The 24,728-nt window shown below is 44.8% G+C and overlaps 1 protein-coding gene across 5 annotated transcripts in view; it reads right to left on the bottom strand.

Annotated features, from left to right (window-relative positions):
- The window catches only part of cadm2a (cell adhesion molecule 2a), a 699,381-nt gene that overhangs the window by 54,208 nt on the left and 620,445 nt on the right, over positions 1-24,728 (bottom strand). For 3 of the 5 annotated variants that reach the window (XM_071364990.1, XM_071364989.1, XM_071364991.1), the window contains one exon: positions 7,418-7,537. The exons of the other annotated variants lie outside the window; for them this stretch is intronic. In XM_071364990.1, the coding sequence (XP_071221091.1) occupies positions 7,418-7,537 (120 nt within the window). The remainder of the gene's footprint in view (positions 1-7,417; positions 7,538-24,728) is intronic. 5 annotated transcript variants of the gene reach the window in all.

Here is a 24,728-nt window from a genome sequence, read left to right on the forward strand (position 1 = left end):
CCTCTGAATGAACAGGCAGCCTTCTGAAACAACAGGCAGCCCTCTGAAACAACAGGCAGCCCTCTGAAACAACAGGCAGCCCTCTGAAACAACAGGCAGCCCTCTGAAACAACAGGCAGCCCTCTGAATGAACAGGCAGCCCTCTGAATGAACAGGCAGCCCTCTGAATGAACAGGCAGCCCTCTGAAACAACAGGCAGCCCTCTGAAACAACAGGCAGCCCTCTGAAACAACAGGCAGCCCTCTGAATGAACAGGCAGCCCTCTGAAACAACAGGCAGCCCTCTGAAACAACAGGCAGCCCTCTGAAACAACAGGCAGCCCTCTGAAACAACAGGCAGCCCTCTGAAACAACAGGCAGTCCTCTGAATGAACAGGCAGCCCTCTGAAACAACAGGCAGTCCTCTGAAGGCTTCTTTCTCTCTTTCTTCCCTCCTTTATGTTCCTTTCTTTCCGCAGAGGAAAGGCTAATGGCTTTGAAGAAAGTGAAGTGTCTCTGGTCTCTGGCAGTAAAAGCACAGGATGGATTTTATTTTATTCTCAGAGAGTCTACTTCCCAAATGGCATCCTAATCTCTATAAAGTGCACTACTTTTCACCAGGGCCATAGGGCTCTATATAGCTAATAGGGTGCTGTTTAGGACTCGAGCCTTATTCTCCCAGTGTCTTCTCAGCAGACTCAGTCACACTAGGCATGACTAATCGGGGGTCGCTGTGGAGAGAGTGGGCTCTCTGGGGTGTTATCGGCTAGAAGGGCTGGAAGCCAAGGCCGCTGTGGAGAGAGTGAGCTCTCTGGGGTGATATCGGCTAGAAGGGCTGGAAGCCAAGGCCGCTGTGGAGAGAGTGAGCTCTCTGGAGTGATATTGGCTAGAAGGGATGGCTAGAAGTCGGATTATGAAAAGTGACTCGTAAATATTTAAAAAGTCCCAGAAACCCGTGTGCTTTATTCAACCTCCCAGCCTCCCTGAAGGTCAGAGCTCATTTTCAAGCCATAAAACTGCATTTGGCAGATTTTACGGGGTGCAGAGAAGGGAGGAGTGGAGAGGAGGATGAGAGGAGAGGAGAGGAGAGGAGAGGAGAGGAGAGGAGAGGAGAGGAGAGGAGGATGAGAGGAGAGGAGAGGAGAGGGAGAGGAGGATGAGAGGAGGAGGAGAGGAGAGGGAGAGGAGGATGAGAGGAGGATGAGAGGAGGAGGAGGAGGAGAGGGGAGGAGAGGAGGAGGAGAGGAGAGGAGAGGAGGATGAGGAGAGGAGAGGAGAGGAGAGGAGAGAAGAGGAGAGGGAGGAGGAGAGGAGGAGGAGGATGAGGAGGAGGAGAGGAGAGGAGAGGAAAGGAGGAGGAGAGGAGAGGGAGAGGAGGATGAGAGGAGGAGGAGAGGGGAGGAGAGGGAGAGGAGGAGGAGAGGAGGAGGAGAGGAGAGGAGAGGAGAGGAGAGGAGGAGGAGAGGAGAGGAGAGGAGAGGAGAGGAGAGGAGGATGAGAGGAGGAGGAGAGGGGAGGAGAGGAGAGGGAGAGGAGGAGGAGAGGAGAGGAGAGGAGAGGGAGAGGAGGAGGAGAGGAGAGGAGAGGAGAGGAGAGGAGAGGAGAGGAGAGGAGAGGAGAGGAGAGGAGAGGAGAGGAGAGGAGAGGAGAGGAGAGGAGAGGGAAAGGCGGTGGTGTAATTGTATGGTGGTGTAATTGTATGGTGGTGTAATTGTATGGTGGTGAGAGAGAGAGAGAGAGAGAGAGAGAGAGAGAGGAGAGGGAGGTCTGGTCTGCCTGATACTCTGCTGAAGAGTTATTAAGACCATTAAGACCATTAAGACTGGGCTGGTGGAGGGAGAGAGGGGGGAGAGAGAGGGGGGGGATACAGAGAGAGAGAGACACAGAGAGAGAGAGACAGAAAAGAAGGCGGTAACTACCCCTCATCAGAGGAATCACCAGAGACGCGTCATGGTAGAAGTTGTGTGTGTTGACCTCCCCGGTAAACAAACCCCAGATACTGTCAACACACCTCGCTGTTCGACGGGTAGCGCTGACGCATCACTGGAAACAGGTCCGTGTGTCAGAGGGCCTCTAACTACGCCGTGGTACAAACAGGTAAACTAACTATCAACACAACTCTCTCTCTGTCAACACCTTTCTCTTCTCTGTTTCTAATGATTTCACCGATTTAAAAAAAGAAGAAGAATTAAATGAAATCGATATGACACATGAAGCGATTGTGTCTCCTTGACATTCAAGCTCCTGATGACAACAAGTGTGAACAGAGAATAACTCACCATACTCTTTTAAGCAAGATAACTGGTACCTCTAAAATATACTGTAACCCATCTCCTCAGACTGGGCAACGTTTGAAATAGCAATAACACATTTAGGTTAGGATACCTCAGTACACAGTAATACAGAGAGAGAGGGCCCCCTGAGAGGTCAGGATACCTCAGTACACAGTAATACAGAGAGAGAGGGCCCCTGAGAGGTCAGGATACCTCAGTACACAGTAATACAGAGAGAGAGGGCCACTGAGAGGTTAGGATACCTCAGTACACAGTAATACAGAGAGAGAGGGCCCCCTGAGAGGTCAGGATACCTCAGTACACAGTAATACAGAGAGAGAGGGCCCCTGAGAGGTCAGGATACCTCAGTACACAGTAATACACAGAGAGAGAGGGCCCCCTGAGAGGTCAGGATACCTCAGTACACAGTAATACAGAGAGAGAGGGCCCCTGAGAGGTTAGGATACCTCAGTACACAGTAATACAGAGAGAGAGGGCCCCCTGAGAGGTCAGGATACCTCAGTACACAGTAATACACAGAGAGAGAGGGCCCCCTGAGAGGTCAGGATACCTCAGTACACAGTAATACAGAGAGAGAGGGCCCCCTCAGCTGCCAAGTAAGCCAGGAGTTTGAAAGAGTGAATTCCCACACCTTTAACCATGCAATCAGGAGCATCAAATAGAGAAAAACTCGATTACGTCTAAACTCTAGCACAGGTCTCAGGTATTCAGGAATAGATGCAGCAAATTAATGGAAACATCAAAAGGAATCATGAATTAGTATTTAACCTCTGGCCAGATACAGGTATGTCTGTGATAATACAGCTCTGCAACCAACATTGTGTGTTCTCTCTCTGTGTTGTCTGTCTGTCTGTCTGTCTGTCTGTCTGTCTGTCTGTCTGTCTGTCTGTCTGTCTGTCTGTCTGTCTGTCTGTCTGTCTGTCTGTCTGTCTGTCTGTCTGTCTGTCTGTCTGTCTGTCTGTCTGTCTGTCTGTCTGTCTCTCTCTCTAATTCAATTTGCTTAATTGGCATGACGTAACAATGTACATATTACCAAAGCTTATTTTGGATATTTACAATATAAAAATAGAAATGAGAATCAAAATTGTCAACAGGACAACAGTAACAACAATAACCAAGGGTCAAAATAACCATACATTCAACAATAACAATAAACATACAGTAGAGGACATGTGCAGGTTGATTGGTCTGTCAGACACTGTCCCTCATCTTATGGCAGGCAGCAATGTATTGCGCTGCCAACCCACAGCTCTCTGCGTCCTCCCCCAACAGGACGGGTAGCCTCATCAGAGAGGTCTTTAACCTTGAATAAGAGTTTCAAATTTGGGGAAATGACACTCTCTAATTGTTTTATATTTTTTACATTTTGTCAGGAAATGCAGCTCCGTCTCAGGTTCTGCTGTTGTGCAGTGGTTGCACAGCCTTTCCTCTACAGGGAGCCAGGTTTTCCTGTGTCTACCCTACCCTCTCTCTCTCTCTCTCTCTCTCTCTCTGTGTGTGTGAAGCAGTTCAGAAGGGCCATGATGTGTCTGTAAGACATCTCTCTCTCTCTCTGACCGGCCATGTTGTGTCTGTAAGACATCTCTCTCTCTCTCTGACCGGCCATGTTGTGTCTGTAAGACATCTCTCTCTCTCTCTGACCGGCCATGTTGTGTCTGTAAGACATCTCTCTCTCTCTCTGACCGGCCATGTTGTGTCTGTAAGACATCTCTCTCTCTCTCTGACCGGCCATGTTGTGTCTGTAAGACATCTCTCTCTCTCTCTGACCGGCCATGTTGTGTCTGTAAGACATCTCTCTCTCTCTCTGACCGGCCATGTTGTGGCTGTAAAACATCTCTCCTTCGTGTGTGTGTGTGTGTGTGTGTGTGTGTGTGTGTGTGTGTGTGTGTGTGTGTGTGTGTGTGTGTGTGTGTGTGTGTGTGTGTGTGTGTGTAAAAACATGTGGGTTCTTTGGAAAGGGTGATGGTTCCCACTCATAGAACTCTCTGAGTTCTTCAATGGTTCTTTGTAGTTCACAAGATGGTTCTTTACAGTTCACAAGATGGTTCTTTGCAGTTCACAAGATGGTTCTTTGCAGTTCACAAGATGGTTCTTTACAGTTCACAAGATGGTTCTTTACAGTTCACAAGATGGTTCTTTACAGTTCACAAGATGGTTCTTTACAGTTCACAAGATGGTTCTTTGTAGTTCACAAGATGGTTCTTTGTTGTTCACAAGATGGTTCTTTGCAGTTCACAAGATGGTTCTTTACAGTTCACAAGATGGTTCTTTACAGTTCACAAGATGGTTCTTTGCAGTTCACAAGATGGTCATTTGCAGTTCACAAGATGGTTCTTTGTTGTTCACAAGATGGTTGTTTACAGTTCACAAGATGGTTCTTTACAGTTCACAAGATGGTTCTTTGCAGTTCACACAATGGTTCTTTGTTCTTCACAAGATGGTTCTTTGTAGTTCACAAGATGGTTCTTTACAGTTCACAAGATGGTTCTTTACAGTTCACAAGATGGTTCTTTACAGTTCACAAGATGGTTCTTTGCAGTTCACAAGATGGTTCTTTACAGTTCACAAGATGGTTCTTTGTAGTTCACAAGATGGTTCTTTGCAGTTCACAAGATGGTTGTTTACAGTTCACAAGATGGTTCTTTACAGTTCACAAGATGGTTCTTTACAGTTCACAAGATGGTTCTTTACAGTTCACAAGATGGTTCTTTGCAGTTCACAAGATGGTTCTTTGCAGTTCACAAGATGGTTCTTTGTTGTTCACAAGATGGTTGTTTACAGTTCACAAGATGGTTCTTTACAGTTCACAAGATGGTTCTTTGCAGTTCACAAGATGGTTCTTTGTAGTTCACAAGATGGTTCTTTACAGTTCACAAGATGGTTCTTTACAGTTCACAAGATGGTTCTTTGTAGTTCACAAGATGGTTCTTTACAGTTCACAAGATGGTTCTTTACAGTTCACAAGATGGTTCTTTACAGTTCACAAGATGGTTCTTTACAGTTCACAAGATGGTTCTTTGCAGTTCACAAGATGGTTCTTTGTAGTTCACAAGATGGTTCTTTGCAGTTCACAAGATGGTTCTTGATAATTATAATGTTGTGGAGGCGGATCATTAGAACATGAGAGGGCGTGGTTTGTGATAATTAAAATGTAGTGGAGGCGGATCATTAGAACATGAGGGGGCGTGGTTTGTGATAATTAAAACGTAGTGGAGGCGGATCATTAGAACATGAGGGGGTGTGGTTTGTGATAATTAAAATGTAGTGGAGGCGGATCATTAGAACATGAGGGGACGTGGTTTGTGTTACCTTGAGTGAGAGTCATTCCAGTTGATCAATGTGTTGTGTGATGCTGTTACATATTATATGTGAATATGGTCAGTGACTGTGTCTTGAGGAAGACTCACATTTGGCCGTGTACCAATAGAGAACGGTTGACTAAGTCAGTAGTTTCTCTCCTCAGGGACCCTCAGCTGTTCCAGAGCCAGTTCACTTGATTCAACGTGTCAATTAACACAATACTAATACTTATTTTAACAGTATAATATGGCTGACCAGAATTAAAAAACCTGTATGCTCCTTCAAAAGGATCTGCAAAGAACATTTGTGATTTAAAAAGTTTTTTTATAGAACCATTCTCCATAAACGTTCTATAAAGAACAATATAAAAAGGGTTGTAACCATAACGGAACCCTTTTAAGGTTCTATATATACAACCATGTTTTAATGGTTCTTCATGGAACCTTAGGATCAGGGTTCTGTATAGAACCTTAAAAAAAAAAGTTCCATGTAGAACCAGAAAGGGTTCTGCCAAATAACCTCTATCTGTACAATTTCAAACCGTGTGTGTGTGTGTGTGTGTGTGTGTGTGTGTGTGTGTGTGTGTGTGTGTGTGTGTGTGTGTGTGTGTGTGTGTGTGTGTGTGTGTGTGTGTGTGTGTGTGTGTGTGTGTGTGTGTGTGTGTGTAACAAACCAGACGCAGAAAACCTGTGTCCTTCTGTCATATGAGACAAAACTGCAACCTATTCCCTATATAGTGCGTTACCTGGGACCAGAGCCCTGAGATTCCCCCCACTACTGTGTACCTGATGAGACCAGGGAGATTCCCCCCACTACTGTGTACCTGATGAGACCAGGGAGATTCCCCCCACTACTGTGTACCTGATGAGACCAGGGAGATTCCCCCCACTACTGTGTAGCTGATGAGACCAGGGAGAATCTCCCCACTACTGTGTACCTGATGAGACCAGGGAGATTCCCCCCACTACTGTGTACCTGATGAGACCAGGGAGATTCCCCCCACTACTGTGTACCTGATGAGACCAGGGAGATTCCCCCCACTACTGTGTACCTGATGAGACCAGGGAGATTCCCCCCACTACTGTGTAGCTGATGAGACCAGGGAGAATCTCCCCACTACTGTGTACCTGATGAGACCAGGGAGATTCCCCCCACTACTGTGTACCTGATGAGACCAGGGAGATTCCCCCCACTACTGTGTACCTGATGAGACCAGGGAGATTCCCCCCACTACTGTGTAGCTGATGAGACCAGGGAGAATCTCCCCACTACTGTGTACCTGATGAGACCAGGGAGATTCCCCCCACTACTGTGTAGCTGATGAGACCAGGGAGAATCTCCCCACTACTGTGTACCTGATGAGACCAGGGAGATTCCCCCCACTACTGTGTAGCTGATGAGACCAGGGAGAATCTCCCCACTACTGTGTACCTGATGAGATCAGGAAGATAGGAAGACAGTTACCAGTCAATATATTCTCTGCTGAAACACCAGAGCATTGACTGTAGAATCCAGACTCTCTATAGAACAAACGTTAAGGTATAGAGGTGAGACATGGACCCGAAGGGAAAAAGCCTGGCTAAGGCTAGGATGTAAGTGGAGGGAAGGACAGAGGGGAAGGAAAGGGAGGAAGGAAAGGGAGGAAGGAAAGGGAGGAAGGACAGGGAGGATGGAAGTGGAGGGAAGGACAGAGGGGAAGGAAAGGGAGGAAGGACAGAGGGGAAGGAAAGGGAGGAAGGAAAGGGAGGAAGATGTTCTGTAGTTGAGTGGTGGAGAAGAATAGAAGAGACAGAACAAGGGTCAGAAGAGAGGAGGAGAGGAGGAGAGGAGTTATGGGTACTGTACCTCTGTTGTTGGTGTTTGGAGGGTCTGAGGAGGCCAGGTGGGGGTCTAAGGGGACGGTGGTGTCTGGTGGGGTGGGGCGGGGAGGTGGGGTGGTGGATGGAGGGAGGGTGCTGGGGACGTCTGGTGGGACGGATGGACGGACGGACACACACACACAAACATAAAGGGACAGACAAAACAATGACAAAATAAAGGGGGGGAAGGCAACAAAATATGTCAAGGTGATGATGGAAAAATGAATCACCTGTTACATCAAAAACTATAAACATAGCAACTAGATAATATAAAACATTTAAATATGTAAACATATTAAACTGAAAATATACAAATTACGAAAACATAAAACATGTAAGTGGATTAAAATCTAACTGCAACAAACAGCTAATTTTCACAAATCAAAGACATAATTAAAGACAAAACAATAACATGTAATTTAATACAAAACTAAACACTGTTGGGAGACTGGGGACATTCATATAACACTGTTGGGAGACTGGGGACATTCATATAACACTGTTGGGAGACTGGGGACATTCATATAACACTGTTGGGAGACTGGGGACATTCATATAACACTGTTGGGGGACTGGGGACATTCATATAACACTGTTGGGAGACTGGGGACATTCATATAACACTGTTGGGAGACTGGGGACATTCATATAACACTGTTGGGAGACTGGGGACATTCATATAACACTGTTGGGAGACTGGGGACATTCATACAACACTGTTGGGAGACTGGGGACATTCATACAACACTGTTGGGAGACTGGGGACATTCATACAACACTGTTGGGAGACTGGGGACATTCATACAACACTGTTGGGGGACTGGGAGGAGACTGGGGACATTCATATAACACTGTTGGGGGACTGGGGACATTCATACAACACTGTTGGGAGACTGGGGACATTCATATAACACTGTTGGGAGACTGGGGACATTCATATAACACTGTTGGGGGACTGGGGACATTCATATAACACTGTTGGGAGACTGGGGACATTCATATAACACTGTTGGGAGACTGGGGACATTCATACAACACTGTTGGGAGACTGGGGACATTCATACAACACTGTTGGGAGACTGGGGACATTCATACAACACTGTTGGGGGACTGGGAGGAGACTGGGGACATTCATATAACACTGTTGGGGGACTGGGGACATTCATACAACACTGTTGGGAGACTGGGGACATTCATACAACACTGTTGGGAGACTGGGGACATTCATACAACACTGTTGGGGGACTGGGAGGAGACTGGGGACATTCATACAACACTGTTGGGGGACTGGGGGAGACTGGGGACATTCATATAACACTGTTGGGAGACTGGGGACATTCATATAACACTGTTGGGGGACTGGGGGAGACTGGGGACATTCATATAACACTGTTGGGGGACTGGGGACATTCATACAACACTGTTGGGGGACTGGGAGGAGACTGGGGACATTCATACAACACTGTTGGGGGACTGGGGGAGACTGGGGACATTCATACAACACTGTTGGGAGACTGGAGACATTCATACAACACTGTTGGGGGACTGGGGACATTCATACAACACTGTTGGGAGACTGGGGACATTCATACAACACTGTTGGGGGACTGGGGACATTCATACAACACTGTTGGGAGACTGGGGACATTCATACAACACTGTTGGGGGACTGGGGGAGGCTGGGGACATTCATACAACACTGTTGGGGGACTGGGGGAGACTGGGGACATTCATACAACACTGTTGGGAGACTGGGGACATTCATACAACACTGTTGGGAGACTGGGGACATTCATACAACACTGTTGGGGGACTGGGGACATTCATACAACACTGTTGGGAGACTGGGGACATTCATACAACACTGTTGGGAGACTGGGGACATTCATACAACACTGTTGGGGGACTGGGGACATTCATATAACACTGTTGGGAGACTGGGGACATTCATATAACACTGTTGGGAGACTGGGGACATTCATACAACACTGTTGGGGGACTGGGGGAGACTGGGGACATTCATATAACACTGTTGGGAGATTGGGGACATTCATATAACACTGTTGGGGGACTGGGGACATTCATACAACACTGTTGGGGGACTGGGGGAGACTGGGGACATTCATACAACACTGTTGGGGGACTGGGGACATTCATACAACACTGTTGGGAGACTGGGGACATTCATACAACACTGTTGGGGGACTGGGGACATTCATACAACACTGTTGGGGGACTGGGGGAGACTGGGGACATTCATACAACACTGTTGGGGGACTGGGGGAGACTGGGGACATTCATACAACACTGTTGGGGGACTGGGGACATTCATATAACACTGTTGGGGGACTGGGGACATTCATACAACACTGTTGGGGGACTGGGGACATTCATACAACACTGTTGGGAGACTGGGGACATTCATATAACACTGTTGGGGGACTGGGGACATTCATACAACACTGTTGGGGGACTGGGGACATTCATACAACACTGTTGGGAGACTGGGGACATTCATATAACACTGTTGGGAGACTGGGGACATTCATATAACACTGTTGGGAGACTGGGGACATTCATATAACACTGTTGGGGGACTGGGGACATTCATATAACACTGTTGGGAGACTGGGGACATTCATACAACACTGTTGGGAGACTGGGGACATTCATACAACACTGTTGGGAGACTGGAGACATTCATACAACACTGTTGGGGGACTGGGGACATTCATACAACACTGTTGGGAGACTGGGGACATTCATACAACACTGTTGGGAGACTGGGGACATTCATATAACACTGTTGGGGGACTGGAGGGAGCCTGGGGACATTCATACAACACTGTTGGGGGACTGGGGGGAGACTGGGGACATTCATATAACACTGTTGGGAGACTGGGGGAGACTGGGGACATTCATACAACACTGTTGGGAGACTGGGAGGAGACTGGGGACATTCATATAACACTGTTGGGAGACTGGGGACATTCATACAACACTGTTGGGAGACTGGGGACATTCATACAACACTGTTTGGGGACTGGGGGAAGACTGGGGACATTCATACAACACTGTTGGGGGACTGGGGACATTCATACAACACTGTTGGGGGACTGTGGGGAGACTGGGGACATTCATACAGCACTGTTGGGGGACTGGGAGGAGACTGGGGACATTCATACAACACTGTTGGGGGACTGGGGGGAGACTGGGGACATTCATACAACACTGTTGGGGGACTGGGAGGAGACTGGGGACATTCATATAACACTGTTGGGAGACTGGGGACATTCATACAACACTGTTGGGAGACTGGGGACATTCATACAACACTGTTGGGGGACTGGAGACATTCATACAACACTGTTGGGGGACTGGGGACATTCATACAACACTGTTGGGGGACGGGGGACATTCATACAACACTGTTGGGGGACTGGGGACATTCATATAACACTGTTGGGGGACTGGGGACATTCATACAACACTGTTGGGGGACTGGGGACATTCATACAACACTGTTGGGAGACTGGGGACATTCATACAACACTGTTGGGGGACTGGGGACATTCATACAACACTGTTGGGGGACTGGGGACATTCATACAACACTGTTGGGAGACTGGGGACATTCATACAACACTGTTGGGGGACTGGGGACATTCATACAACACTGTTGGGGGACTGGGGACATTCATACAACACTGTTGGGGGACTGGGGACATTCATACAACACTGTTGGGAGACTGGGGAGATTCATATAACACTGTTGGGGGACTGGGGACATTCATACAACACTGTTGGGGGACTGGGAGGAGACTGGGGACATTCATATAACACTGTTGGGGGACTGGGGACATTCATACAACACTGTTGGGGGACTGGGGACATTCATATAACACTGTTGGGAGACTGGGGACATTCATACAACACTGTTGGGAGACTGGGGACATTCATACAACACTGTTGGGGGACTGGGGACATTCATATAACACTGTTGGGGGACTGGGGACATTCATACAATACTGTTGGGGGACTGGGGACATTCATACAACACTGTTGGGAGACTTGGGACATTCATACAATACTGTTGGGGGACTGGGAGGAGACTGGGGACACTCATACAACACTGTTGGGGGACTGGGGACATTCATACAACACTGTTGGGGGACTGGGGACATTCATACAACACTGTTGGGGGACTGGGGACATTCATATAACACTGTTGGGAGACTGGGAGGAGACTGGGGACATTCATACAACACTGTTGGGAGACTGGGGACATTCATACAACACTGTTGGGGGACTGGGGATGTTCATATAACACTTTTGGGAGACTGGGAGGAGACTGGGGACATTCATACAACACTGTTGGGAGACTGGGGACATTCATATAACACTGTTGGGGGACTGGGGACATTCATACAACACTGTTGGGGGACTGGGGACATTCATATAACACTGTTGGGGGACTGGGGACATTCATACAACACTGTTGGGGGACTGGGGACATTCATACAACACTGTTGGGAGACTGGGAGGAGACTGGGGACATTCATATAACACTGTTGGGGGACTGAAGGGAGACTGGGGACATTCATACAACACTGTTGGGAGACTGGGGACATTCATACAACACAGTTGGGGGACTGGGGACATTCATATAACACTGTTGGGGGACTGGGAGGAGACTGGGGACATTCATACAACACTGTTGGGGGACTGGGAGGAGACTGGGGACATTCATATAACACTGTTGGGGGACTGGGAGGAGACTGGGGACATTCATACAACATTGTTGGGGGACTGGGGACATTCATACAACACTGTCGGGGGACTGGGAGGAGACTGGGGACATTCATACAACACTGTTGGGGGACTGGGGACATTCATACAACACTGTCGGGGGACTGGGAGGAGACTGGGGACATTCATACAACACTGTTGGGGGACTGGGGACATTCATACAACACTGTCGGGGGACTGGGAGGAGACTGGGGACATTCATATAACACTGTTGGGGGACTGGGAGGAGACTGGGGACATTCATACAACACTGTTGGGGGACTGGGAGGAGACTGGGGACATTCATATAACACTGTTGGGGGACTGGGGACATTCATACAACACTGTCGGGGGACTGGGAGGAGACTGGGGACATTCATATAACACTGTTGGGGGACTGGGAGGAGACTGGGGACATTCATACAACACTGTTGGGGGACTGGGGACATTCATATAACACTGTTGGGGGACTGGGGACATTCATACAACACTGTTGAGGGACTGGGGACATTCATACAACACTGTTGGGGGACTGGGGACATTCATACAACACTGTTGGGGGACGGGGGACATTCATATAACACTGTTGGGGGACTGGGGGGAGACTGGGGACATTCATATAACACTGTTGGGGGACTGGGGACATTCATATAACACTGTTGAGGGACTGGGGACATTCATACAACACTGTTGGGGGACTGGGGACATTCATACAACACTGTTGGGGGACTGGGGACATTCATATAACACTGTTGGGGGACTGGGGACATTCATACAACACTGTTGGGGGACTGGGAGGAGACTGGGGACATTCATACAACACTGTTGGGGGACTGGGAGGAGACTGGGGACATTCATACAACTGGGAGGAGACTGGAGACATTCATACAACACTGTTGGGGGACTGGGGACATTCATACAACACAGTTGGGGGACTGGGGACATTCATACAACACTGTTGGGGGACTGGGGACATTCATATAACACTGTTGGGGGACTGGGAGGAGACTGGGGACATTCATACAACACTGTTGGGGGACTGGGGGAGACTGGGGACATTCATACAACACTGTTGGGGGACTGGGAGGAGACTGGGGACATTCATACAACACTGTTGGGGGACTGGGAGGAGACTGGGGACATTCATATAACACAGTTGGGGGACTGGGAGGAGACTGGGGACATATGTCGGGGTGATGAGTTGAAGATTGAGCAGTGATCGACCCGGGTGCTGTCCACTGCTGTAGTCTTTACCATAGTCTTTTACCATAGTCTTTTTACCATAGTCTTTTACCATAGTCTTTTTACCATAGTCTTTTACCATAGTCTTTTACCATAGTCTTTTTACCATAGTCTTTTTACCATAGTCTTTTTTTCAAATACCTTTGACAAAAGTGTAGGCTTTCTCCTTGAGGAAGCCTACAGGATAAAGACTAAAATTTCAAATTGTCAGCTTCCAGGAATTGTGTACAGATCCTTGCGACATGGGACCGTGCATTATCATGCTGAAACATGAGGTGATGGTGGGTGATGAATGGCAGTACAACAGATCCCACAGGATCTTGTCACAGTATAACTGAGCATTCAAAATTGCAATCCACAAAATGCAAATTGTCCAAAACTTGTTGGAAGGCGAGACTGGGGTCTGACTGTATGACCCAGTGCTCCTGTTTCCTTTAGGGAACACAATATTTGGTGTATACTTGGCATGTAGGCTTCTCACTTATGGTTGGCACAAATCTGGATTATGGGGGAGGGGAATGGGCGGCATATATGCAAATTAAATACTGTTGAATTTACAGTAGTTTCAAAAAAAACTGTAGTGTTTTCGTGGACATTACTGCAGTATCTACTATGGTATTCTACAGTATACTACACAATTATATAGAAAGTACTACACATGATCGAAAGGGATAGTACAGTATACTACAATTCACTACATAATTCTATAGTAAGTACTGGAGTATTCAATAGTAAACTGTAGTATTTGTTCATGCGGGACGTTTCCAAAACTGTTAAGTTTACGTTCATTCTGAATATATGTTTCCAGGGATATACAACATTCTGAAATATAATGTAGATATCTTTGTTGAAAATAATCCTATATTTCTCATCGTGATAAACGCATGTGAAATAATCACTCGACATCTCCCCTACTACAATACTATTCCTACAGGTTTCCTCATGGTTCTATTTCAATCAATCAATCAATCAATCAATCAATCAATCAAATGTATTTATAAAGCCCTTTTTTTTTTTTTTTACGTCAGCCGATGTTACAAAGTGCTGTACAGAAACCCAGTCTAAAACCCCCCCGAACAGCAAGCGATGCCAGGATGTAGAGTCATATTTAAAAGTCATGTTCTCAAATTGTTCCAATAATAAACCACAATAAAACGTTATAATAACCTCCAGAGAACGTTTCTAAGGGCTCTATTTTAACACAATGTTGGATCTAAAATGCAGGCAGTAACTCTATAGGGTCAGGAATATTTTGGCTATTTTCACTATCACAACTATAAGGCACACTTGGTGGCGTTGGTGCGAAAGGGGCTGGGTTTTAACGGGGGGAAAAAAAACAAGTTGTGAATGTGTCGAGTTTTAGCTCCTCACTGGCCAATCAGAACGTGCTCCACCGTGAAATATGTGGTTGCTTCAGTCTGTGTATTTTACGATATTTTATGTATTGCCTTTCAAATCAAATCAAATGTATTTATATAGCCCTTCGTACATCAGCTGATATCTCAAAGTGCTGTACAGAAACCCAGCCTAAAACCCCCAAACATCAAGCAATGCAGGTGTAGAAGCACGGTGGCTAGGAAAAATTCCCTAGAAAGGCCAAAACCTAGGAAGAAACGTAGAGAGGAACCAGGCTCTGAGGCCTTCAATATCAACTCCAATATCAACTCCAATTCCAAATGTTAGTCCGTTATAATGGCTTACAGAACAAATAGCTAAATGTAGACCTATCCCATCTTTGCTAAATACGTAAAATTTGAACCAATTTTTAGTCCACATTGCTCTAAGTAATCGCACGGCTTCAGTAGCATTCACACTGATATAGGGGCTAGGCCTAGTGTAAGATGCATTATAGCTGAGCATCTGCCTGGCTAAAATAATGTGGAGCTGCCTGACTAAAATAATGTGGAGCTGCCTGACTAAAATAATGTGGAGCTGCCTGACTAAAATAATGTGGACCTGCCTGACTAAAATAATGTGGACCTGCCTGACTAAAATAATGTGGACCTGCCTGACTAAAACAATGTGGAGCTGCCTGACTAAAATAATGTGGACCTGCCTGACTAAAATAATGTGGACCTGCCTGACTAAAATAATGTGGACCTGCCTGACTAAAATAATGTGGACCTGCCTGGTTAAAATAATGTGGACCTGCCTGACTAAAATAATGTGGACCTGCCTGGTTAAGATAATGTGGACCTGCCTGGCTAAAATAATGTGGACCTGCCTGGTTAAAATAATGTGGACCTGCCTGGTTAAAATAATGTGGACCTGCCTGGTTAAAATAATGTGGACCTGCCTGACTAAAATAATGTGGACCTGCCTGACTAAAATAATGTGGACCTGCCTGACTAAAATAATGTGGACCTGCCTGACTAAAATAATGTGGACCTGCCTGACTAAAATAATGTGGACCTGCCTGACTAAAATAATGTGGACCTGCCTGACTAAAATAATGTGGACCTGCCTGACTAAAATAATGTGGACCTGCCTGACTAAAACAATGTGGAGCTGCCTGACTAAAATAATGTGGACCTGCCTGACTAAAATAATGTGGACCTGCCTGACTAAAATAATGTGGACCTGCCTGACTAAAATAATGTGGACCTGCCTGGTTAAAATAATGTGGACCTGCCTGACTAAAATAATGTGGACCTGCCTGACTAAAATAATGTGGACCTGCCTGGTTAAGATAATGTGGACCTGCCTGGCTAAAATAATGTGGACCTGCCTCGTTAAAATAATGTGGACCTGCCTGGTTAAAATAATGTGGACCTGCCTGACTAAAATAATGTGGACCTGCCTGGCTAAAATAATGTGGACCTGCCTGACTAAAATAATGTGGACCTGCCTGACTAAAATAATGTGGACCTGCCTGACTAAAATAATGTGGACCTGCCTGACTAAAATAATGTGGACCTGCCTGACTAAAATAATGTGGACCTGCCTACAACGTAGAGATAAAAAAGGAAATGTCGTCTCACTGTTTTTACTCCTCTCAAACTTGATGTTTTAATAAAGTTTTGGTCATTAAGATTTCCTTTCCAAGTGGGTCTCAAGAGCTAAAACCATTTATCGACAATCTTGACTACTTCTCAATTGCATTGGGCAAGACCTTAAAAAAATATATTTAATTGAGAAGAGGGGAGGCTATGCTTGGTTTTAAATCAAATAAAACTAAATTGGAAAAACATACTTTTTAAAAAACGTTTGTAAATACGTAGTATACAGGCACCAACAGCACATTGGGCTACTCTTGTCCCATGTTCATATGGGCAGTGTCTCATCACGGCCGAATAAACTGAGTTTCCTCTGTCAAAATTCGTACCATAATCCAACTGTGTTACTGCTAAAAACCCGCTTTTAGTTGGGCTTAAATGTCCCTATCAGCACTGCCTGATATTAGCATTTTGGATAATGTTTTTGAGGACACACCTCAAATATTTCCACCCCACTCATCTGAAAGAGCAGGCGAATTAATATAAGACAGATTAATTGCAGTACCTGGTGTTAAGGCTGGAAAATGCCAGCGTACCCGTTTTTTACACGACGAAATTGCAAACAAAGGACACTAGCGCCGCTTTAACGCCAGCCGAAAATAGAGCCCCTGACAATGTTATTTAAAAATATACATTCCATTGTCAGATCGTTAAGAAAACTTTAGTAACGTTCAGAGAACATTCTAAGAACGTTATTTAGAAACATAGACCATCTGTTCTCAGCGTCAACAAAACTCTCTCTATCCTCTTGTTCAGTGTTTTCAGATGTGTTGGCCTTGCCCACTTATTGGCCACACCTGATCTTAAGAGTCTAGGCCAAAAACATTGAATTTGGCCATACTGCTATTAGCCAATAGAAACACATTGAATAACAGATAGTCCTTACTGCTATTAGCCAATAGAAACACATTGAATAACAGATAGTCCTTACTGCTATTAGCCAATAGAAACACATTGAATAACAGATAGTCCTTACTGCTATTAGCCAATAGAAACACATTGAATAACAGATAGTCCTTACTGCTATTAGCCAATAGAAACACATTGAATAACAGATAGTCCTTACTGCTATTAGCCAATAGAAACACATTGAACAACAGATAGTCCTTACTGCTATTAGCCAATAGAAACACATTGAACAACAGATAGTCATTACTGCTATTAGCCAATAGAAACACATTGAATAACAGTCCTTATTGCTATTAGCCAATAGAAACACATTGAATAACAGATAGTCCTTACTGCTATTAGCCAATAGAAACACATTGAATAACAGATAGTCATTACTGCTATTAGCCAATAGAAACACATTGAATAACAGTCCTTACTGCTATTAGCCAATAGAAACACATTGAATAACAGTCCTTATTGCTATTAGCCAATAGAAACACATTGAATAACAGATTCATACATGGAACAGAGTCCCCCCCAAAAATATCAAAATAACTATATATTGTATATATATTTTTTTACATGTATTAAACCCCATATTTTTTGGCAATAAAAAAATCTCCATATATACTTCCATAAATTTTTTAAACTGGCAAGTCTTGTGAGGCCTGTGGTACTGGGGGACCTTCAGACAAGTCTTGTGAGGCCTGTGGGCGTCCTAGAGGAAAACAACTGACATGTTTACGAGAGTCTCACCTTTGCACAGAGGGGTTTTAGTGTGTACCCCAAACGTTTCAGACGCTACAGACAGAAGTTGGCAGATCAGCTGTACTGACTTTAGCCGAGTCCCCTGACACTTGTCGCAGCAAAACGGAGAACACCCTCGTGTTCGTGAGAGTCTCATATTTCTGTAGAGGGGGCTCATAATAGTTTTGTAGGCCAAACCGTTCGGATGCTACGGATTATTTTGTGTGAAGAACGAATTTCGGGATTGTCACATGGTCTGACAAACACCGCTCTAGCTCTGTCACCTTTCACAGCAGATGCGGAAGTGCGACATCAGGTGGATGTGGTGGATTGAGACACATCCGATGCAAAAACAAACAGATTTCTCTCTAGCTTCAACTGACACATTTTTTATGGGGATTTTTGCATTATGCTAATTTTATTTCTGCGCGGCCGCGGATATCGACCTTGGGGGGTTCAAATGTTATTTTTGAAACATGACCTACAATTTCCGTTCTCCGAGCGTTAATAAAACCTCCCAGGGACACTTTAGAAGAACCAGAATAAAACGTTCCCAGAACCTTCCTGCAACCTACAAATAAACGTTCTCAGAACCGCCCCGCAACCTACAAATAAACGTTCTCAGAACCGCCCTGCACAACCTACAAATAAACGTTCTCAGAACCGCCCCGCAACCTACAAAATAAACGTTCTCAGAACCGCCCTGCAACCTCCAAATAAACGTTCTCAGAACCTTCCTGCAACCTCCAAATAAACGTTCTCAGAACCGCCCCGCAACCTACAAATAAACGTTCTCAGAACCGCCCCGCAACCTACAAAATAAACGTTCTCAGAACCGCCCCGCAACCTACAAAATAAACGTTCTCAGAACCGCCCCGCAACCTACAAAATAAACGTTCTCAGAACCGCCCCGCAACCTACAAAATAAACGTTCTCAGAACCGCCCCGCACAACCTACAAATAAACGTTCTCAGAACAGGCAAAATGTTTCCCTTCCGTTCTCAGAATGTTACATTTGACCAGTCAGGAAACGTGTGGCTTCGTTCCCAGAACCAAAGGGAAACCCACAACTTACATTCCAACAACTCACAAGGAACTATTCAAAATCAGTACACTACATAGGGAATAGGGTGCCATTTGGGACGCATGTGTATTGAACTGATGTACAACCCTTATATTATCCTTGACAGTAGAGCCAGAGTTCATTCCCCTTCATCCTGCTATCTGCTATTTAAAATATTAAATTAGCACAACCGTGTCATAGGTCACCTGCCAATCAGGTTTGAGAGGAACACACATACCAGGAAGTTGAATAGTTTCTGAATTATTAATTGGCTGAAAAACCAAAACAAAATGGCTGCTATGCTAAGATTTCAGTGTTACATTCCATACCTGGCCCTTCTCTTCTCATAGGAACATCATATTAGCATATCATGTTTGAATTTAGCTGCAGCTGTTAGCCAAAGTCATGTTTAGCGAGTTTAGTTGAGAGAAGATAAGGGATGAGGATTTTTTTTTAAACATTTGATTTATTTTACCTTTATTTAACCAGGTAGGCAAGTTCTTATTTACAACCGTGACCTGGCCAAGATAAAGCAAAGAAGTGCGACACAAACAACAACACAGAAATACACATGGAATAAACAAACATGCACTCAATAACACAATAGAAAATCTATATACAATGTGTGCAAAAGGAGGTAAGATTAGGGAGGTAAGGCAATAAATAGGCCATAGTGGCAAAAATGTTTTAATTTAGCAATTAAACACTGGAGTGATAGATGTGCAGAAGATGAATGTGCAAGTAGAGATACTGGAGTGATAGATGTGCAGAAGATGAGTGTATAAGTAGAGATACTGGAGTGATAGATGTGCAGAAGATGAATGTGCAAGTAGAGATACTGGGGTGCAAAGGAGCAAAAAATAAATTACAGTACGGGGATGAGGTAGTTGGGTGGGCTATTCACAGATGGGCTATGTACAGGTACAGTGATCTGTAAGCTGCTCTGACAGCTGATGCTTAAAGTTTGTGAGGGAGATATGAGTCTCCAGCTTCAGTGATTTTTGCAATTCGTTCCAGTCATTGGCAGCAGAGAACTGGAAGGAAAGGCGGCCAAAGTAGGAATTGGCTTTGGGGGTGACCAGTGAAATATACCTGCTGGAGCGCGTGCTACGGGTGGGTGCTGCTATGGTGACAGTGAGCTGAGAAAAGGCGGGGCTTTATCTAGCAAAGACTTATAGATGACCTGGAGCCAGTGGGTTTTGGCAACGAATATGAAGCAAGGGCCAGCCAAAGAGAGCATACAGGTCACAGTGGTGGGTAGCATATGGGGCTTTGGTGACAAAACGGATGGCAGAGTGATAGACTGCATCCAATTTGCTGAGTAGAGTGTTGGAGGCTATTTTGTAAATGACATCGCCGAAGTCGAGGATCGGTAGGATAGTCAGTTTTACGAGGGTATGTTTGGCAGCATGAGTGAAGGATGCTTTGTTGCGAAATAGGAAGCCAATTCTAGATTTAACTTTGGATTGGAGATGCTTAAAACCTGTTATGGCTGCAGGGGGCGTATTGGAAAAACTGGAAAATATGTGCCAATTTTCAAACGGCCTCTTAATCAATTTTTGCTCTTACAATATGCATATTAATATTAATATTGGATAGAAAACAATCTCTAGTTTCTAAAACCGTTCTAATTTTTTCTCTGAGTGGTACAGAAGTCATTTGGCAGCACTTTCCCTGACCAAGAAGTAGAATGTCAGAAATCTATGCTCGCTTCAACGTTATGCCTATACATGGTCATTATACGTAAGACCCTACGTACACTCCGTACGCCTTGCTCTGGGTGTCAAGAGGGTATGAGAGAAGAAATTTAGTGATCATCTTGTTCAGAGGTTGAATAAGAGCTATTTCTTTGACGTGACCGACCACTTCCGGAAGTCTGAAGCGCGCGACTTGGGAGTGATATTGCGTTCTGTTTTGCTGCTGTTTTGGACGGGAACAATCTCCGGCTGGGTTTTTATTTGATAAATGAGACCATATCATCGTAATGTATGTTTTTTCAATATAGTTTAATCAGATTATTTGAATTTTTTTCGGGAGTTTTGCCGTGTTCCGTTCTCTGACTTTTTTTACGTTGGACAAATCCGTGCCAGTCGACCAGTGCCAATGCTAAGTGAGAAGGGAAAGTTGCCATCCTGACTCCAAACAACGACTCATCTGGACAAAGGACACCCTGATCAACATTCTGATGAAAGATCAGCCAAAGTAAGACCCAATTTATAATGTTATTTCATATATCTGTCGTGCATGTCAACTGGTCGTGGGCGCCCAAGTGTGTCTGGCTATTGTGGCTATGCTAACATAGCGCTACATTTTGTTTTCGCTGTAAAACATTTAATAAATCGGAAATATTGTCTGGAATCACAAGAATCCTGTCTTTCAATTGCTGCACAGTATGTATTTCTCAGATATGTTTTATGATGAGTAATTAGTTATTTGACGTTGGTGTCTGTAAATGTTATGGCTGCTTTCGGTGCAATTTCTGATTGTAGCTGAAATGTAATTTATGATTTATACCATAAATATGCACATTTTTCAAAAAAACCATATGCTATACAATAAATATGTTATCAGACTGTCATCTTATGAAGTTGTTTCTTGGTTAGTGGCTATATATATCTTTATTTGGTCGAATTAGTGATAGCTAGTGACGGAGTAAAAAACTGATGGAGTTAGAAAAGTGCTCTCTTTTGCTGACGTGGTTAGCTAATAGATTTACATATTTTGTCTTCCCTGTAAAACATTTTAAAAATCGGACATGTTGGCTTGATTCACAAGATGTCTACCTTTCATATGCTGTATTGGACTTGTTAATGTGTGAAAGTTAAATATTTTAACAAACTAGATTTTGAATTCCGCGCCCTGCACTTGAGCTGGATGTTGTCATAAGTGTACCTGTGTCGGGATTGCAGCCCAAACAAGTTAATGTGAGTCTGGAAGGAGAGTTTACAGTCTAACCAGACACCTAGGTATTTGTAGTTGTCCACATATTCTAAGTCAGAACCGTCCAGAGTAGTGATGCTGGACGGGCGGGCAGGTGCGGGCAACGATCGGTTGAAGAGCATGCATTTAGTTTTACTTGCATTTAAGAGCAGTTGGAGGACACGGAAGGACAGTTGTATGGCATTGAAGCTCGTCTGGAGGTTAGTTAACACAGTGTCCAAAAAAGGGCCAGACGTATACAGAATGGTGTCGTCTGCGTAGAGGTGGATCAGAGAATCAAGAGTGACATCATTGATGTATACAGAGAAAAGAGTCGGCCCGAGAAATTGAACCCTGTGGCACCCCCCATAGAGACTGGCAGAGGTTCCGGACAGCACGCCCCTCTGATTTGACACACTGAACTCTGTCTGAGAAGTAGTTGGTGAACTAGGCGAGGCAGTTCCTTTAGAGAAACCAAGGCTTTGACTTGATCTACCCATCTTTGCTCCATTTCTCCAAGATGATCTACCCATCTATGCTCCATTTCTCCAAGATGATCTACCCATCTATGCTCCATTGCTCCAAGATGATCTACCCATCTTTGCTCCATTGCTCCAAGATGATCTACCCATCTTTGCTCCATTGCTCCAAGATGATCTATCCATCTTTGCTCCATTGCTCCAAGATGATCTACCCCTCTTTGCTCCATTGCTCCAAGATGATCTATCCATCTTTGCTCCATTTCTCCAAGATTATCTACCCATCTTTGCTCCATTGCTCCAAGATGATCTACCCATCTTTGCTCCATTTTTCCAAGATGATCTACCCATCTTTGCTCAATTGCTCCAAGATGATCTACCCATCTTTGCTCCATTTCTCCAAGATGATCTACCCATCTTTGCTCCATTGCTCCAAGATGATCTACCCATCTTTGCTACATTGCTCCAAGATGATCTACCCATCTTTGCTACAATGCTCCAAGATGATCTACCCATCTTTGCTACATTGCTCCAAGATAATCTACCCATCTTTGCTCCATTGCTCCAAGATGATCTATCCATCTTTGCTCCATTGCTCCAAGATGATCTACCCCTCTTTGCTCCATTGCTCCAAGATGATCTATCCATCTTTGCTCCATTTCTCCAAGATTATCTACCCATCTTTGCTCCATTGCTCCAAGATGATCTACCCATCTTTGCTCCATTTTTCCAAGATGATCTACCCATCTTTGCTCAATTGCTCCAAGATGATCTACCCATCTTTGCTCCATTTCTCCAAGATGATCTACCCATCTTTGCTCCATTGCTCCAAGATGATCTACCCATCTTTGCTCAATTGCTCCAAGATGATCTATCCATCTTTGCTCAATTGCTCCAAGATGATCTACCCATCTTTGCTCCAGTGGACTGTTGTAAAACACATAGACGTGATACGATGGGTGCTTGAAGCACAGCTTAGGTAAAGTCTACGGCGATAAAAAAAAGCTAAGGAAAATACACATTAACGCAATGCTAAACGAGATAATGACTAGGGAAGAGAGAAATGTATGTAGATAAAAGCTAAGGGGAAAGATAAGAAACGTCAGTGCTACTGTATGCTAACGAGATTACAGCTAAGGAAAATGTATTCAGGTAATTTAATCATGAACAGAAATCATGTCCTGTAAGTCACGGCAGCAGACTGTGACCTAACGCGGAGCCTAACACAACCCTGTTCTGTAAGTGTTATCTTCCTGTGATGACTGAGGTCATCAGAGTGCGACCAGGCCTGGGACAGGATCCTTATCAGACTATGCTACACCTTTTCTTTTTCCTAGCCTATAGAACTCTAACCTAACAAAGACATCACTTTACTTTCCATGTCTCCATTATCACTTCCAGTAATACTACGGTACTATGGTGCATTACCGTTTATCGTGCATTACCGATTACCGAGATAATGAATAAAGCCCATTAAAACACATTACCAGGTTTACTCTACAAAATGACCATTTTGTCCTTCTATGTCCAGCTCTACCATTAACTCTTGCCCCCGTTAAAATGGTGAATCACATACAGCTAAATGTTTTTTACCAATGTTTCCAATAACCAACCAAGGCTAAATGTTTCTCACTTTTCTTTAATCCATTAAAGTGATTTATGAAATGCGATGTGACAGTTAGTGTGGTTACAGGATCACCTTGGCTTTAACGTTCATGGTCTCCCTACTCTTTTTAGAGACGAGGTACTACAGGCTTTTAATTGGCCACCGCTGCTGTCTGGGCATATGTACCAAAATGGTACCCTATGCCCTATATAGTACACTAGGGCCCTATGAGTGTCTGGTCAAAAGTAGTGCACTAAATAGGGAATTGGGTTCTATTTGGGATGCAGCCGTGGTGACATTTCAGAAACACCCTGAATCACTATTTGCAGGCTAAGTGCACGTCGTGAGGTGGGGAGGGGAGAAAAAAGAAGGGGTGAATATCGATGAGGAACCATCAAAAATGCCTTTTCCAGGAATGATTGTGGCAATAGAGGAGAGTTAAGAGGGGCGCCAAAGGAAAGAACGGTTAACGACTCTCGACAAGACCTTCTCTCCCTCTCTCTCCCTATCTCTGTCTCACTATCAATTCTGTCTCCCTATCTCTTTCTCTGTCACTCCGTCGCTCT

This window comes from Salvelinus alpinus, chromosome 24, assembly GCF_045679555.1.
Source record: "Salvelinus alpinus chromosome 24, SLU_Salpinus.1, whole genome shotgun sequence".
NCBI lineage: Eukaryota > Metazoa > Chordata > Actinopteri > Salmoniformes > Salmonidae > Salvelinus > Salvelinus alpinus.